At 44.0% G+C, this 14,809-nt stretch overlaps 1 protein-coding gene across 8 annotated transcripts; it reads right to left on the reverse strand.

Moving 5' to 3' along the window:
- Positions 1-281: 281 nt before the first annotated feature.
- Positions 282-14,406, reverse strand: trpc1 (transient receptor potential cation channel, subfamily C, member 1). 8 transcript variants are annotated; one of them, XM_073487820.1, is made up of 13 exons: positions 14,241-14,406; positions 13,376-13,530; positions 13,178-13,279; positions 12,885-13,087; positions 11,748-11,879; positions 11,385-11,580; positions 9,796-10,132; positions 7,088-7,227; positions 6,333-6,482; positions 1,604-1,788; positions 1,178-1,379; positions 622-816; positions 282-509 (listed from the first exon to the last, which is right to left on the reverse strand). In XM_073487820.1, exons 1-13 carry the CDS (start codon positions 14,404-14,406, stop codon positions 282-284), a joined length of 2,391 nt encoding a protein of 796 aa, XP_073343921.1. The 8 variants fall into 8 exon arrangements, with proteins under 8 accessions (XP_073343921.1, XP_073343922.1, XP_073343923.1 ...); XM_073487821.1 differs by lacking the exon at positions 13,178-13,279 and having other exon boundaries at positions 14,241-14,367; XM_073487822.1 differs by lacking the exon at positions 13,376-13,530 and having other exon boundaries at positions 14,241-14,273.
- Positions 14,407-14,809: the final 403 nt, after the last annotated feature.

Raw genomic sequence — 14,809 nt, forward strand, 5'->3', positions numbered from 1 at the left:
CCATAAATCTTTATTCGTCTTTCTGTTTAAAACAATGGCTTTTCTTTATTTACAAAAAAGGTAGAATAGCAGAGGAATACATACGGGGCCTGAGTCTGGAGGCTTTGGTGGAGAATATATATGTTTCTAGTTAAGTTCCAGGTTTAAAACTTGCCTCTGTGACTCTAAAGGAGCAGAGTTTATCACATGCTCGGGTCACACGGCATCCCAGATAAACGAGAAGCAGAGGTTTTGTCAAGAGGAGAAGGGGAAAAGGGGAAGAGATATCTAGTCTTTTTTTTTTAGCTCCTTGGGTAGAACATGGCGTATTTGGAGGTCCGGAAGCCGAGCAGGTCCCTCATCTCGTTGCGAAACTTGGAGAGGTCTTGGCGCAGGTCGTTCAGATTTTCCACCGTGGCCTGGTCCGTGCTTTGCATCTTCTGCCGCGTGGACGTCAAGTAGCGGTGAACCAGACAGCACATGATCTTCTGGTAGTTCTCATCCCGCTTTTGCTTCAGGTTCTTCCACTCCTGGATGGAGAAGACAGTGAGGGAATTCAGATCGACGACTAAAAATTTGCACAAATCACAAAAACATGCACTGGCAGCCATCTTGCTACTGCTAATAATTCATTTTTCTCACCTTGAGGCTGTTCTGTCTCTTCACCTTGCCCTTCGAGGTGTGCGAACAGATCCACTTGCTCATGCTGGTCACCAGGTAGCAGACGGTCTTTGGGGAGGGGAGGATATTAAATGGCGGCGGCAGGGTACACTTGTCATCAAAGTAGCTAAGCCACAGTTTGGCACGAGCAAACTTCCACTCCTTGTCCTCGTGATTCTGCAGAGGCCCGAAAGGACAGTGAGAATGCAGGAATGCGAGAGTTAACTTTCCCACACTGGTCACCATTCAGAGAGGAATGTTGAAAATGCAAAAACCTGGACAATGAGTTGTTTTAAATAGCATAAACAAAATCAAACTGTTGTTCAAAGGAAGGAGAAAATGTGCCGCAAAGAAGTTCCAAAGAAAAAACAGTTTAACATCTGTGTAACATTTCAGGGCGAATTAGCGAAATTTAAAAATCAAATCTTCACAATAAATGAAACCAGCTCTAACTTTCGGTTCCAAATTCAAACTCAAATTATCCTTGACAGCCATGAGAAAATACGATAATTCTTTGCCAGAAGTTGTTTATACTCACGGCAATTTGTCTGAAGCTTTTATGGAGCATTGCCACCAGCAGCTTGGTGAGCACAATAACCACCACAATGTTGTAGGTGCCTATGATCATGGCGCCCACAAAAGAACGCAGCTCCTCTGTGTAGCTGATGCGGGTGACGAAGAGCGCGACGTGTGCCAGGGAGAATATGTACCAGAATAAGGCGTAGCAGGTCCCCATAAACCTGTGAAAGGGAAGAATTTAGCTAACATGTCTGTCAGATGCATTTCACAATATAACCTAAAAAGATATAGTCTAACGATATAATCTAATTTTACATTTAGTGGAAAAGCTGCTACGACTTTATGCAGCTGCATATATAATCTCTACCATCTCTCAACAAGCCTTCTGAACATTCATCACAGTCGTCATCACTCTACAAAATGACAGATTGAGGTTGGCCCATACGTGTGGAATGCATCGTTGCTCTGCTGCTGGCAGAATATGCCCTCGCAGTCCTTGGTTTGATTCTTGCCCGGGTTCTTGTGGTCCTTTCCGTAAAGCTGAGTGAGTCCGATGGTGAAGGAGAATAACACCAGCAGGAAGAGGCCCAAAAACTTTCCGAACTCCTGCAGCATCTGACCCATGGAGATCTGGGGAGAAATTAAATTACATTTTTGTTAATCCTGCGCTGTTTGATCTGATCTAATCAAGTAGACATGAGTCATTTTTCCCCCTTATCTTTCATAATCTGTTTTCTGCCAACAATCCCAGTAATCCTCATTAACCAGAAAGAGGGCAAGCTGGGGTCAGATGTGACACCTGACAGGATCTTTGTCTGATCAAACAGAACTTGATTGATTTCTTACTAATTGAGAAGATAATGAGGTTAAAGGTAAAGTTAGCCAAGATATTTGCAAATCAAATACACCTTTGACTCATACATTTGGATGTCTCTGTGATTTGGTCTGCATGGTTGCTCTACTAGATTTTCGTAGTTGTTGCTAGCTAGTTTATCAGCCTTCCTGTTAGCTTACAGCAATTAAACATCTGCGTAGCTTAGCAGTGATTTAATTACAGGATGAACATGCTGGCTAGTTTAGCAGCCTTTTAGATAGCTAATAGCAAGGAAACATAAATATTTAGGCTACTATAATGCTTACTTACTTAGCATTAGACAAACCCAAACTATTGTGTATATGAGAAATCTTAATTGACTGATTTTTTATATTAATTTCATACTGGTTTACTTTGTTTATATGTGGCGGACCCTGCCACCTTTCTAGCTTCAGACAGTGTTCTGGGACCTTATTTCCTCTGAGAACAGCTTGTTTATTCAGTTATGGAAGAAATGAATATTTCTGAGCTTGTATTATTACCTCATTAACATTGTAAATTTCTTCTCCAAAACTACATAGTGCCCCTTCAAAGCAAGGTAGCTATATTTATGCTCCAGTGTGATGTACTCTCTCAACACTTGTCCCATGTAAGCAAACTTTTCACCACTTGTGGCTAGTTTTTTTCCCCTCATGTTCTTGTTTAACAGCGTTCCCCTGAGAAAGTGGAAAAAGCAACATATTCTGGCAGCTGTAACGCTCCCACCCCACCTGAGGGAAGACAGACAAACACTAAAGAAGCCAAAAACAGGGCCCAGAGACAGAGAGAGTCTTCTCAGGCCATTGGAAACCGAATATTAATAGACGTGAGTGGCTTATCTGTTTACTAGGACCTAAAGATCCTCAAACAAGGTCAGAACACACTCGCCCTTGCAAAAACACAAACACACACACACACAGCGTCCAGTGTGAGGGATGACCACTCTCCCTGCACCTCAAGGTGAATGGTGACTGGGATGTTTGCAATGAAACCCAGGCGGCTTGTTTTGAGGTGAAGGCCTAGTCTATTAGGTTGATTCATTCTCTTGTCATGTCTAAATCCCCCCGGTGTTCTCTCCTACTGCCACTTTGTACACATCTGATTTAGGAGCTGAGGGTGTTCCCTGCTTGCCCGGCCTGACAGGTAGCTTAACTTAGTTACTGTACAAACAGAGCAGGAATGCAGCAGGTCAGGGTCTCCTAACCTTGACCAAAACATGTAAGGTACTTCAAAAGCATCTATGTACACACAGATGAACACTTTTTGCTAAAACGCCAAGTAAAGCACAGCCTACAAATTAATTTGCCAGCGTAACATATGTTTTTTTCTGTTTTGGCTGTTCGTAAGACGTGAGCACAGCGTGCGCACCGTGGACGTCAAGGAACACTGTACAGCCACCGTTGCTTTTTCATGGTTTCTTTTCATTTGAATGATTTTAAAACATTTTAGATTTCTCTGTAAAGCATTATGGTTGACCTTGTTGTTGTATAATTGTTATGTAAAATAAACTGACTCGAATTCAAATTGAATTTGGCAGAGGCCAAAATGTTTTTCGTGAACCAAGATGTTCCTGAAACTGTCTCAGCTGCTTTCAATTGAAATGTTTTCCAGATGAGATCTCTTTGTGCAATGCATTGTGGGACAACAGCATCCACCAACACCACATTTATAAATCTAGCAAAGTCAGCATGCGTATTGACAAATCTCACGACAATAAATACTCGCTATCCGTTTGGAATTTGTATTTATTTAGCATCTTTTGTCTTTTTTCTCGCAAACACACTCATGCATGCCTCCTGCTGTGCTGTCAGTAATGCGGGTGATTAATACTGTCAGGGAGGTTAAGTCTGGGCCATGAGTGAGCTCATTGTATGCACAACTGGTGATTCCCTCAGACACACACTCACACTTTTTCAGTCACTCTTTCCAGACTCAGTAGGGGGTCCTACCCGGCAGCAACGTGAGCTGGCCTCTTCAGGAAGGACGGAATCAAAGAAACTTGCATTACCGCAACCCACATATTTCTGCCTCACCGTCTGTGTGAGCAGGAGCTCGTCTGAGTGCAGCTGAACTGCACGCTCGCATCTCAAAAGCGTGTGGAAATGTGTGGGCGCGCATGCATCGGTAGGGAGGTGTGTCTGCCATGTGAGTGCGAGCGTAGCCATGAACACACAGCCACATCTATTTCCAAAGCTAATAACTTTTCCATCCTGCCAAGCCAGACAGTGATGTCACAGAGCGAGCGAGAGGAGAGAGGAAAGGAGAGAGAGAGAGAGAGAGAGGCAGAAAGATGGGGGAGATTGCAGCCGAAAAGCGCTCAATAACAGTCTACAGGGAGCCCTCAGTGTTTTATAAGTCAACCGCAAACAACAACTCGGCTTAATGACAGGAAGGCATCCCTGCGAATAGACTGACCTCACTGCATACCTTTATGTAATAAAGTCACACACAGGGGGAAAAGTGAAATTCTGCCAGCACAAAGTCAGACGCTGGCCAACTTTGCAGTCTCTCTCTCCGCCAAGTGGCTGGACGATACACAACATCATGATGCGATAAAGAGGGACACCTATTGCTCTGAGATTGTTGAAGAGCCTGAGTAGAAATTATGCAAACCAGATTTTTGGCTTATCTGGAAAGGTGGAAAAACAGTGACATAAGAGCATTTTTTGAACAAGTTTTAAAAGGAGTTTAATCATTAAGTCTTTGTATAGAGATGAAACCTACGCAGCTTCAGGCCTTTACTGGCACAGTCTCACCTCTTTAAAGGTCCCATATTGTAGAAAGATTTCCATGTCTTTATTTTTTAATTATAAAGCACGTCTAAGTGCTCTATAAACACTGGCAAAGTATCAAAACGCTCAACGCTTCAAACGAGCTGTCAGGACTTCCGAAACATTGTGATGTCACAACGACAGAGGGTGAATAGAGGTGCTGCAGCAATTGACAGTATGAGAAAAATTATGTTTTGGGAACATTAAAGCATGTGAGCCACCAAAAATATAAACGTGAACCAGAAAATGAGCACCATATGAGGCCTTTTAAAAGATATTCACCATTTACACAGACCAGTGATGAATGTCGCTTCCCAATCAGAACAACAACACAACAAACAAAACCTCCATGAACTGGTAAAAGCCATGCTTAAGGAACAATAACAGTTTTATACTAAACAAGCTGGCAATAGTTAAAATGATGGGTTACAAACAAGAGAGAGATTATTGAGACTATTGTACTCATGCACCACAGAAATGCCAGATTTTAGTCAGCAGTGTTTGCTTTTTACATATTGTATTTATTTTGTGTTGTGTAAGAGGCACAAAGCTGATCAGAATTGCTTAACATTTCCATAACCTTTAGAGAAAAACAAGAGATTCTGAAAATACACCATGCCTGCTAATTCTGAATGACACTGCCAGCTAAGACTGAGGGTTAATCAAGCTGATCCAATGCAGCTTTTCCTGGATTTAGAAAATCAAGCTGATGCCTGTGCATTTTTCACATTCTCTCAAGGGTTAGGGTCTCTCAAGGTACCTCAAAATAAGTAACAATACATCAAAAGAGTTCAGAAGTTTTGAAATACGACTGAATATAAAGTTTGTACAGTAATGACTATACTTTCCCCTTGACTTAATTCCAATGTGGCCGATATCTCTCTTAAGATGGCCATGGATAAGACTAGCTGTATGTGCCAGATACAAATCAATGGAGGATCCAATGAAAATGTGCTGTGGGTGTATGCAACACTCATCCAGCTTTAAATATGCAGCCTAAACTGAGGCTTAAGAAATCAATTTTGCACAAACTGAAGGGCTCTCATTTATGTAGATGACAGAAATGATGATAGCGGCACGGTGACGCATATGTCAACTAAGCCGCCAGGCCTTTATGATGTTGTGTTCGGTTTATTATGAGCGTATTATCGCGGCAGAGCACATTCATCTGCTGCCTCAGTTCATCGTGCTTATACTTAATGCTCATGATGATAGTTATGATACCGCTGAGCACAGCTGGTGTGATGTTTAGTGTGGGCTCGTCCTTGAGCTTTCGCACTTCGCTGAAAGAGGAAGAGTGGGTGGTGGATGTGTGTATGATGGGGTAAGAGAGATTGATAGAAAAGGGAAGCAGTTTTATAATCATTGCGTAAGGACTTGGTCAGTCTGTTTCTCGTCCAAAGTGGTTCGCAAAGTCACGGCGGGATCCAGGATCTCAAACTTCCACAGGGATCATCCTCAAATCTTGTCTGGCTCAACTAGGAATCTATCAGTGTTGACCTACTATACTTACAACTACTTTTAGTACGTGTAACTACAGTTTTTCTTACCTGTAGCGGTCCCAGTATGGAGCTGGTGGTGTACATGAAGAACAGTCGCAGGTAACTTAGAACGTTGGCGAAGGCGAACAGGCCCTCAGCCACCAGGATGGGATGGAAGGCGTCCCAGTTCTTCCTCTCTGTGTCCGACGCATTCTTGAACTGAAGAACGAGCAAACATTCAGGCACACATACACCCGACAGCACTGAAACAGACTCATGTAAAACTAACTCGCTCTTATTAAAGGATAGGTTCGCTGCATTTAAAGGTGCACCATGTATGATTGGTATACTGGAATGAGACTTAACGTTCAGCTGTCTTTCTCTACATAATGTTGCTTTAACTGTAATAAGAACAAAACACATAATGTTCAAATAATCTATGCGAGGTATGGTGCTTTTCAAAAAAAAATTAGGTGAAGTTTGTGCCAGTAATGTAAATCAGAGTTACTGCTTCATCTGCATATTCAAAAGTCCACCCACATGGATGATTTCACTTATTTTGCCTGGCTCGATCTCTCTCTCTCAAGACTGTGTGGGTGCAAAGACTGTGCTTGATTGGCATCTCCCGTGGTACCTGTTAAGGTGTGAAAAATTACACCTGTGTGGGTGTGCTAAGATACTGAAAGATGAACTACCAATGTTCCTCACAGGAAATTAATATAGTGAAATAAATACTGATTCCAGCGATGAGCAATCTTTCTCCATCCACAGTGCCAAAGTTTAGATGCAGCCAAATCTAAAGAGTGTGTGTGATGCGTGTGTACCTTGTTATGAGCGACAATCTTGAGGGCGAAGGTGGCCAGGTAAAGGGAATTCATCACGAAGCTCAGCTGGTTTCTAGACTCCTCCAGAAAGTCTTCCAGCCCCTCGTACCACAGGCGCTTCACATCCGACCACACCATCCCTGAAGGAAAGCAGGAATTCACCATCACCACACACACACACACATGCTCACACCACAGGAAGAAAAATGCATTTTGCTGCCATCGCCAACACGTAAAAAATCTCTTCCAGATTCAGCCAAGAGACATCTCACACAGGGAGCCCAGGGGAAACAGGCATGTGTGAGACAGAAATCGGAGATTAATGTGTTGAAAATGTGTCGTCTGTGGGATTTAGCGAGGTGAGCGGAATTTAATAAAGATGGGTTTCTTTCTGTCCAAGTGGAATGTCATCAAGTCTGAATGTACAGTAGGGATAGTAAAAAAAAAAAGAAAACTCGACTCCAGCTGCAAGGTCAAGGCATAGTGACGCATCCTCTGTGCCTTGATTCAGAGATGATTTCATTAGCCTGAACCTGATTGATCTGTCATTGGTTTCCATGGTTTCAACAGAAAGTAGGCAGATACTGTATCACAGAAAAGGTTTTTGTCTCTAAATTCAGTTTGTTGTGTCAGGTTAGTAGAATCTGAGAACATGAAATGACTGAATTGTGGTGCATGTAGTATACTAGATGTAGTGGTGGAAAGTAACTAAGTACATTTACTCAAGTACCATTTTGTTTTTCTGCTACTTTATACTTCTACTTCACCACAACTCAGAGGCAAATATACTATTTACTGCACTACTTGTACTTGACAACTTTAGTTACTAATTACTTTCCAGATTTAGATTAATGATACAAAATACAATCAGATAAATAATGAAATTAATCAAAAGACGTTGATTCCCAGGGGGGAACTCGCAACATTTACAAAGCAGTAAATACAAAATATACTTAAATACATTTTAATTGTCAGCACATTTACCAGCTGCAATGCATCACTAAACGTTATTTAAACAAACACTCCCCTAGTGCTTCTAGCTCCCAGTCTGCACCACTACATGCACGGCTAATCGAGCTAACCAGCTAACTGCAGCTACAGTTAGCAGTTACTCTGGTGATATGCTGCTGCCTGTTTGTTATGAGTATGAATACGTATTATTCTGAAATGGGCCGTCCTGCATAAGGAATACTTTTACTTTTCTACTATATGTATATTTTGATGCTAATACTTTAATACTAAAATTGTAAATGCAGGACTTTTACATGTAACAGAGCATTTTATGCACTGTGGCGTTACTATTTTCAATTAAGTAAAAGCTCAGAGTACTTCTTCCACCTATGGAGGGATGCACTGAGTCACCCAATGACACACATGAATCTAGCCCAATGCACAGACACAGTCACAGCCTCAGCATCTGATTTCCCCATTAATGCGAGGCATGTGGCTCAGGGGAATAGCAGGATGGAGAGAGCAGGAGAAAGATGAGAGGAGGGGGGGAGGCAGTGTGGGACAAAGAGAGAACAATGGAAAGCGAAGGGAATGAAAAGCTCTGGTTTGACACGTGAGTGCTGGCTATAGACCTGCAGCAGACGTAGCAACTAGCTCATGATAACGTTTGCATTAGTAAACTCCCTCCTGTTATTAAAGCTAATCTAGCAGACACCCTGGGTGGGAGTTCTGCACCACTGCATCACATCTTGCAGTAAAGCTGTTTTGCAGTGAGGCGAGACAAAAACGGCTGAAGTTGTTAAAATTGATCTTTGATGTTGCTCTTTTGCAATACTTAAGGAATCTTTCCCCCTCTAGTGGGCTATCTGGGCCCATGGAAAAACCCATTACACTTCTGTCTAATGACTCAACTACTGATCTCACTCCTGCAATACACAGAATAAATTGCGAATTATCCCACAACCATTTTCATAACGTTGAATAATACAAGTCAATTGCTTCTACATCCTTTTATACCCCGTCAGGTGCAGTTATTGGGATGATTTATCAAAGCAAGCGATGAAACCCAGACCAATGAGCTGTGGGTACGAGGCTTTGTGTCTTGGGGGAAGATGGGTAGGATGCTGCAACCATGAGGAAAATATCTCTGCTGAGAAGGCAGGGCCATTAAAAGCGATTGAACGATCATGCTAATGGTTTCTTGGCAGAAGAGGGAGGTAGAGAGGCTCAATCCCCAGAGAGAGAGACAGGGTCAATTTCTAAGTGTCACCATCCAGGATCATTTGAACCGCTCGCGCACACGTGTTTGTCCTTGTGCATACCGTATATGTTTGCATGTATGTGGGGCTGAGTCTGGTGATATCAGCACTCAGATGGGCCACAGGGGAGAGAGGAAGAAGCTGCGGTTCCTTTCTATAGAGCTCAATTAGAAGCAGAACTGACAGATTTAATTCAGTCAAGCCAGGCTTTCTGTCGTTTAGTGCAGAAAGAGCTGTTTGTCATGTTACGGCTGATAGGATTAAGGATACAGGATACTGGACTTTAGCCAGACCATAACAGGAATCTCTCATTTTCACTCCACTATGCAAGGTTTTTCTATTAAATTCTGGTTTGTATGATTGGATTCTTATTTTATTTTTTGTTTTATTGCATCCATTAGGAGCTGAATGATTATTCGGTCATAAAATCAGCACTCTGGAATATACACTTAGAAAGCAACATTCATGCATTAGTTGAGGTGGGGTTTAAAAGCTGACCTATGATCCAGAGGATGAGCAGGTAGTCTATCATCTCCAGCGCAGGGCCCATGGTGTTTTTCTTGCCCTCGTTGTAGACGAGAGAGTACAGGTTGAGCAGCAGCAGGAAGGTGAAGTAGGAGGCGCTGTGGATGATGAACTTGACGAAGGGCGTGTGGATGATCTGGCCCACACGGGAGCGGGGCACCAGAAGATAGCAGAAGGAAAGCAGCGGCCAGAGCATCGCCACGCTCAACACTGTGGCCATCTTTAGACAGGTGTGTTTGCGACGGTAGCTGGCTGTCTCTCCGAACCAGACGGTGTTGAGGAACTGTTGACAGTTGGACTGAGCCACAAACTGGAAGAAGGGAGAATGAAGTGAGGACATGAGGCAGAGAACATTTGGTTAATTTTTAAAGGGACAGTTCACCCAAAAATCAAAAATACATATATTTGCTGAGTTGCTGAGTTTTTCCAGGAGGACACAATTAACGTTTACAATCTGCACTGTCACGAGCAGGAACCTCTCATCCATGAGTAGATAAAGGCCATCTTCTGTGCAGGGATACAATGGACAAGTGTACTAAAAAATAGTGAGTAGTAGTACATAAAAGTACTCAGAGCAAGGTCTGTGGATTACGAGAGGCTGCACAGGATGCCTCCCTCCTCGCTGAGCTGCAATATTAGCTTGCTTCGTTCATGTGGGTAGATACACGTCTCCTTTTGCACGGTGTTAATGAGAGAAAATAGTTCCTGCATGAACATGAATTATCTTGAGAAACTGGGTCATGATTTCTGGAATGAGATGTTGGTGCTGAGTGTGTTTTTTTGGCTCTTCGAGCACCAAAAGCCAAATGCCATCTAGTTTCATTATATTCAACAGAAGGCAGACATCTCCAGCCAATATCTCCAAAACTTGGCAACTCACACAAAAACAATCTAGACACATAATCAATAAGAGAAATATAAGAGAAAACATGTATTTTAGATTTTGGGGTGAACTGTCCCTTTTAGTTAATCATTTGAAATTCACTAATTTGAAGGAATGCTTATTAGTTTTCTTGCCAAGAGTTAGTCTCGGCTACATTCTCAAGCTACAGCGAGCAATTGGTGAGCTTAGCTTAGCACAAAGACAGGAAACAGCAGGAAACAGCTGACCTAGTTAGCTAACAAAAAGGTAACACAATCTGCAAAACAGCAGGACAGTTTTCAGCTAAAGTGTATTAATGAGTATTTCTCTGACGTGCAGCCTTAAGTGCAGGGGTTATTTCTCCAGCAGGAAACAACAGTATGCCAAGAGCTGTACTGTGATATATGAGTCAAACTTTTCACACTGAGCCATCCCAGCTGTAAATTGCCCCACAGCCTCAAACTTCCAGCTTTAGTTTGTCTTTGAAAGCCGGTGCCTGGAGGAAGTACTTCATCCTGCCAAACTCATATTTCACAGAGGCAAGAACATGGTGTGCTGGAGCAGATGAGTCCTGCTTACACTACGATAAATAAGATGTTATTAATCACGGATAGACTTCTTATTTCCTCTCCTCTAATCTGCGGGTAGGTTTTGAATTAAACGATCAAGTCAAATCGATCAGATGCCAAAAGCTGCAGACCTCTTTCTGGTTGTACTTGATGGCGAGCTTGAGTCGACTGAGATTCATGCGCTCCTCCAGTAAGCCTCTCTTGTCAACGTGATCCTCGCTGGATGTGTGGTTGAGAATCACTTCTAGCTCTCGAGAGTTTCGTGCCTGAGCCAGCAGGTCCTTGGCAAACATCTTACACTGCTTCGCCAGCTCTTCATAGTCGTTCCTAGAGAAAAGGGAAATCAGATACACTCAGACCACATGAGAGATTATGATTCTTATCTGTAAAGGGAATAGGTTTATGATTTCACAGTGTGCGTGTATGTACATATGTTTATGTGCACAAAGACATTCAATCAACGTGCCCTGACATGACATGACGGACAGATGTACCTGAACTCCACCTCAACCAGGCTGAGCTCCTTGAGGTCTGTACTCAGCTCAAAGGCCCTGAGAATGGGATCCTCCTCAGTCAGCATGATCAGAGAGGGGCTGGCCAGGCAGCGGTAGATGTCCAGCCGGAACCTGAACCAGAAAGGTGGACGAGGAGGTGAAAATGTGTGGGAAGAAACAGGACAGAAACGAGCTGCACAGATGAGAGAGAGAGAAAATCCAGAACCAAACATTCAGCCTCCTACTGTAGCTGTTTCACATGTACCTGCTTTGACCCCCTATGTTGTTCGCCAGCCAAACTGCAGACTGATTCATTTAACTACCTGTGTGGGAGGCTACAGTGCCCTGCAGAGAGAATAAAACTGGCCGGCAGAGGAGATCAGCAATATCTAGTCTGCAACTGCAAGCCTGAGATGTCATATCAGAAAGGGAGAATATGGCTCGTCTTTGCAGCTTCCCCTTAAAGGTGCAATATGTAAGAATTCTGGTTTAAAACATCACCAACACTCCCCGTGGTAGTCTGGCTAGCTGCACGGCTAACTGAGCTAGCAGCTAAAAGTCATGGATGTATACACAGAATACAGTTAGCAGCAGTTAGCAGTTGCTCCGGTGATATGCTGCCCCCTGTTTGTTGGGAGTATGAAGTCAATATTGCACCTTTAAATTAGAGTTCAAAGTTCAAATCTAGCTTTTTGTAGCTAGATGAGTAAAGCTTGATAATAACAGCGAGCATTAGGAGTCCCCTGAACTGTAAGCACTCACTGTACTGTCAAAAATACATCCTAAATCATTTCTTTCCAGATGTTTAAGGCGACATTTTTCAAGCTGATGCTATCATCAAAACGAGGCACCGCAATGTTTCACCTCTCCTGGAGACTTTACTTGACACACCAACTGATTTATAGCTGTTTTTAAAGCTCTTGCATACCTGAGCAAGACAAAAACAATCATCACGTACAACACAGCACAGGCATCATCCCGGAAGATGAAGTCCAAGTTAGAGTAATCCATTGCAACGCTAGTCTTCTGGTTTAGATCAATGGGAGCTTAATGCAGCCATCTGGGTAGAGCCAGGGATGTTTATACTATTACATGTCCTGTGTGCTACGTCACAGAGGAGGCCTGCGCTGCCGGTACCTGGAGTGTCGTAAGCTGTCCTTCTTGTTCTTAGCGTTGCAGAGAGTGCACTCGCAGCCCACAGCATGGGGCCGGGGAAGAGAGATGTCCTGTTTGAGCAGCATGGTCAGGATCTCGTAATTGTTCCTGTGGGCTGCCAGGATGACTGGTGCCACGTCCATGGTGGTGGAGTACTCTGGGTTCTGGATCCGCTGCATCAGTTTCTAAAAAGGAAATGGACATATGAAGACGAGAAAAGCCTGTAGTTTGCCTCTTAAAAGAGGACTTATAAGCTGTAATGAGAGGAGACTTACAGCGATGGAGGGCTTGGAGGATCGCCTCGGCCTGTGGTTGAGCAGGATGTCCACAGCTCCAACCACCTCGGAGTCTATGGCCACCAACAAGGCGTCTGTCGCCTACACAGAAACAAACATTTTTCTCAGATATCAGATCAGCAACAATTCACCTCTATCTTGTGCATTTAGCTGTTTTGTCCCCGTGAGTGTGTTGACCTGGCAGCCATGTTCGAGAAGAAGCTGCAGGATGTCCAGATTCTCGTTCTCGATGGTGATGGTGACGGCATCCCGGCCCAGCACGTCCACGCAGTTGATGTTGAGCTCGCCGTGTCGGTTCTCCTCGAGCAGCTTCTTCACCATGTAGTAGTCACCTGAGTACAAAGGCACAAAGCGGCATCCACTTTAGGAAAATCTGTGAAGTATTGTCTGTGGATGGCGCCAAACAGACACACACACACACACACACACACACACACACACACAGCTTCGGACACACAGTCGTCACAGAGCAGGCTGAGCTCCAGCAGTCCTCTTAACCTCAGTCATCCATAACAATAACATCTCCCTCAAAGGACAATTTCTGCTCTGCCATGTTTAGAGAGGCTTTATATGGTCACAGCGGCTGGCCTGTACACCTAAAACAACCCACGGCCTGTGCAGTGTTCTCAACTTATCAATGAGATGCCTCTTTTGCTATTTTTTACGCTCTGCATTTCCCTTCAGTGAGTTTGCATGAACTCCCCTCGTTAGGGGCCGAGAACAGTCAGAAGACCTGCAGGGAGAGGAACTTTTGAGAAGAAGCAGACATTCAAACAAATATATTTTGACAACCCCGTGGGCGAAACTTCCACAGAAGCCAACATGTAGGCAGCTGTGCGAGGTATTCACTTGAAAAAAAATGTGGTATGACTGTAGCCTGCAGTTTGACCCCGGTGGAAGTCTATCAGGCTGTGTTTTACGCACAGATATCAGACACAATGCCTCAGCAATGCTCTTAAATCTTGGAAGTCACTGAGCTTTCCCCTGTGATCTTGAACGCACCATCAGTGAATATGGTCTTGCTGGAAGAGAAACAACAAACCTTTCTCGCAAGCCAGCAAGAAGAGCTTCTCATCCAGCGTTGTTTCCTCCTTCACCTCTCTCACGTCTTTCAAGGCCAGAAATTTATCCGGAGAGGAGGCGTCCGTGCCCTGGTACAGAGCTGACATTACGACGGAGAGCGAGTACGGCCAAACACTGATGTGCATCCCACTAGAAACCGGCGACCATTACACAAGAAAGCCCGTCTTCTGGGGTGACATTGGAGGAATCTTTTTTTTTTTTTTTTGGATTTGTGTTGTGGTGTGTCGCAGCGCGGCGGAGGCTTAACGCGTCGTCATGAGACTCAATATATCAAGTGTTGTTACTGCCGTGCCATCTTCTGCTGCGCGCTCTGCTCTGCCGCTCCTCCTGGCTCCAAAGTCTTTTCTCCGCTCTTCAAACTTCGGGTGCAAACGCGTAAGCGGCGACAGCTGTCCGACCAAAAAACGACGCGCTCATCTCCCTCGGCGTGTTTACATGCACCATCTTTCCTCGCATCTCTGGTCCTGATGCTGCCGTCGAGGCGCCCACTGCGCATGTCTCCTCCTCCACCTGCTCGCTCACTTCGCA

The sequence above is a fragment of the Pagrus major genome, chromosome 19 (genome assembly GCF_040436345.1).
Source record: "Pagrus major chromosome 19, Pma_NU_1.0".
In the NCBI taxonomy this organism is placed as follows: domain Eukaryota; kingdom Metazoa; phylum Chordata; class Actinopteri; order Spariformes; family Sparidae; genus Pagrus; species Pagrus major.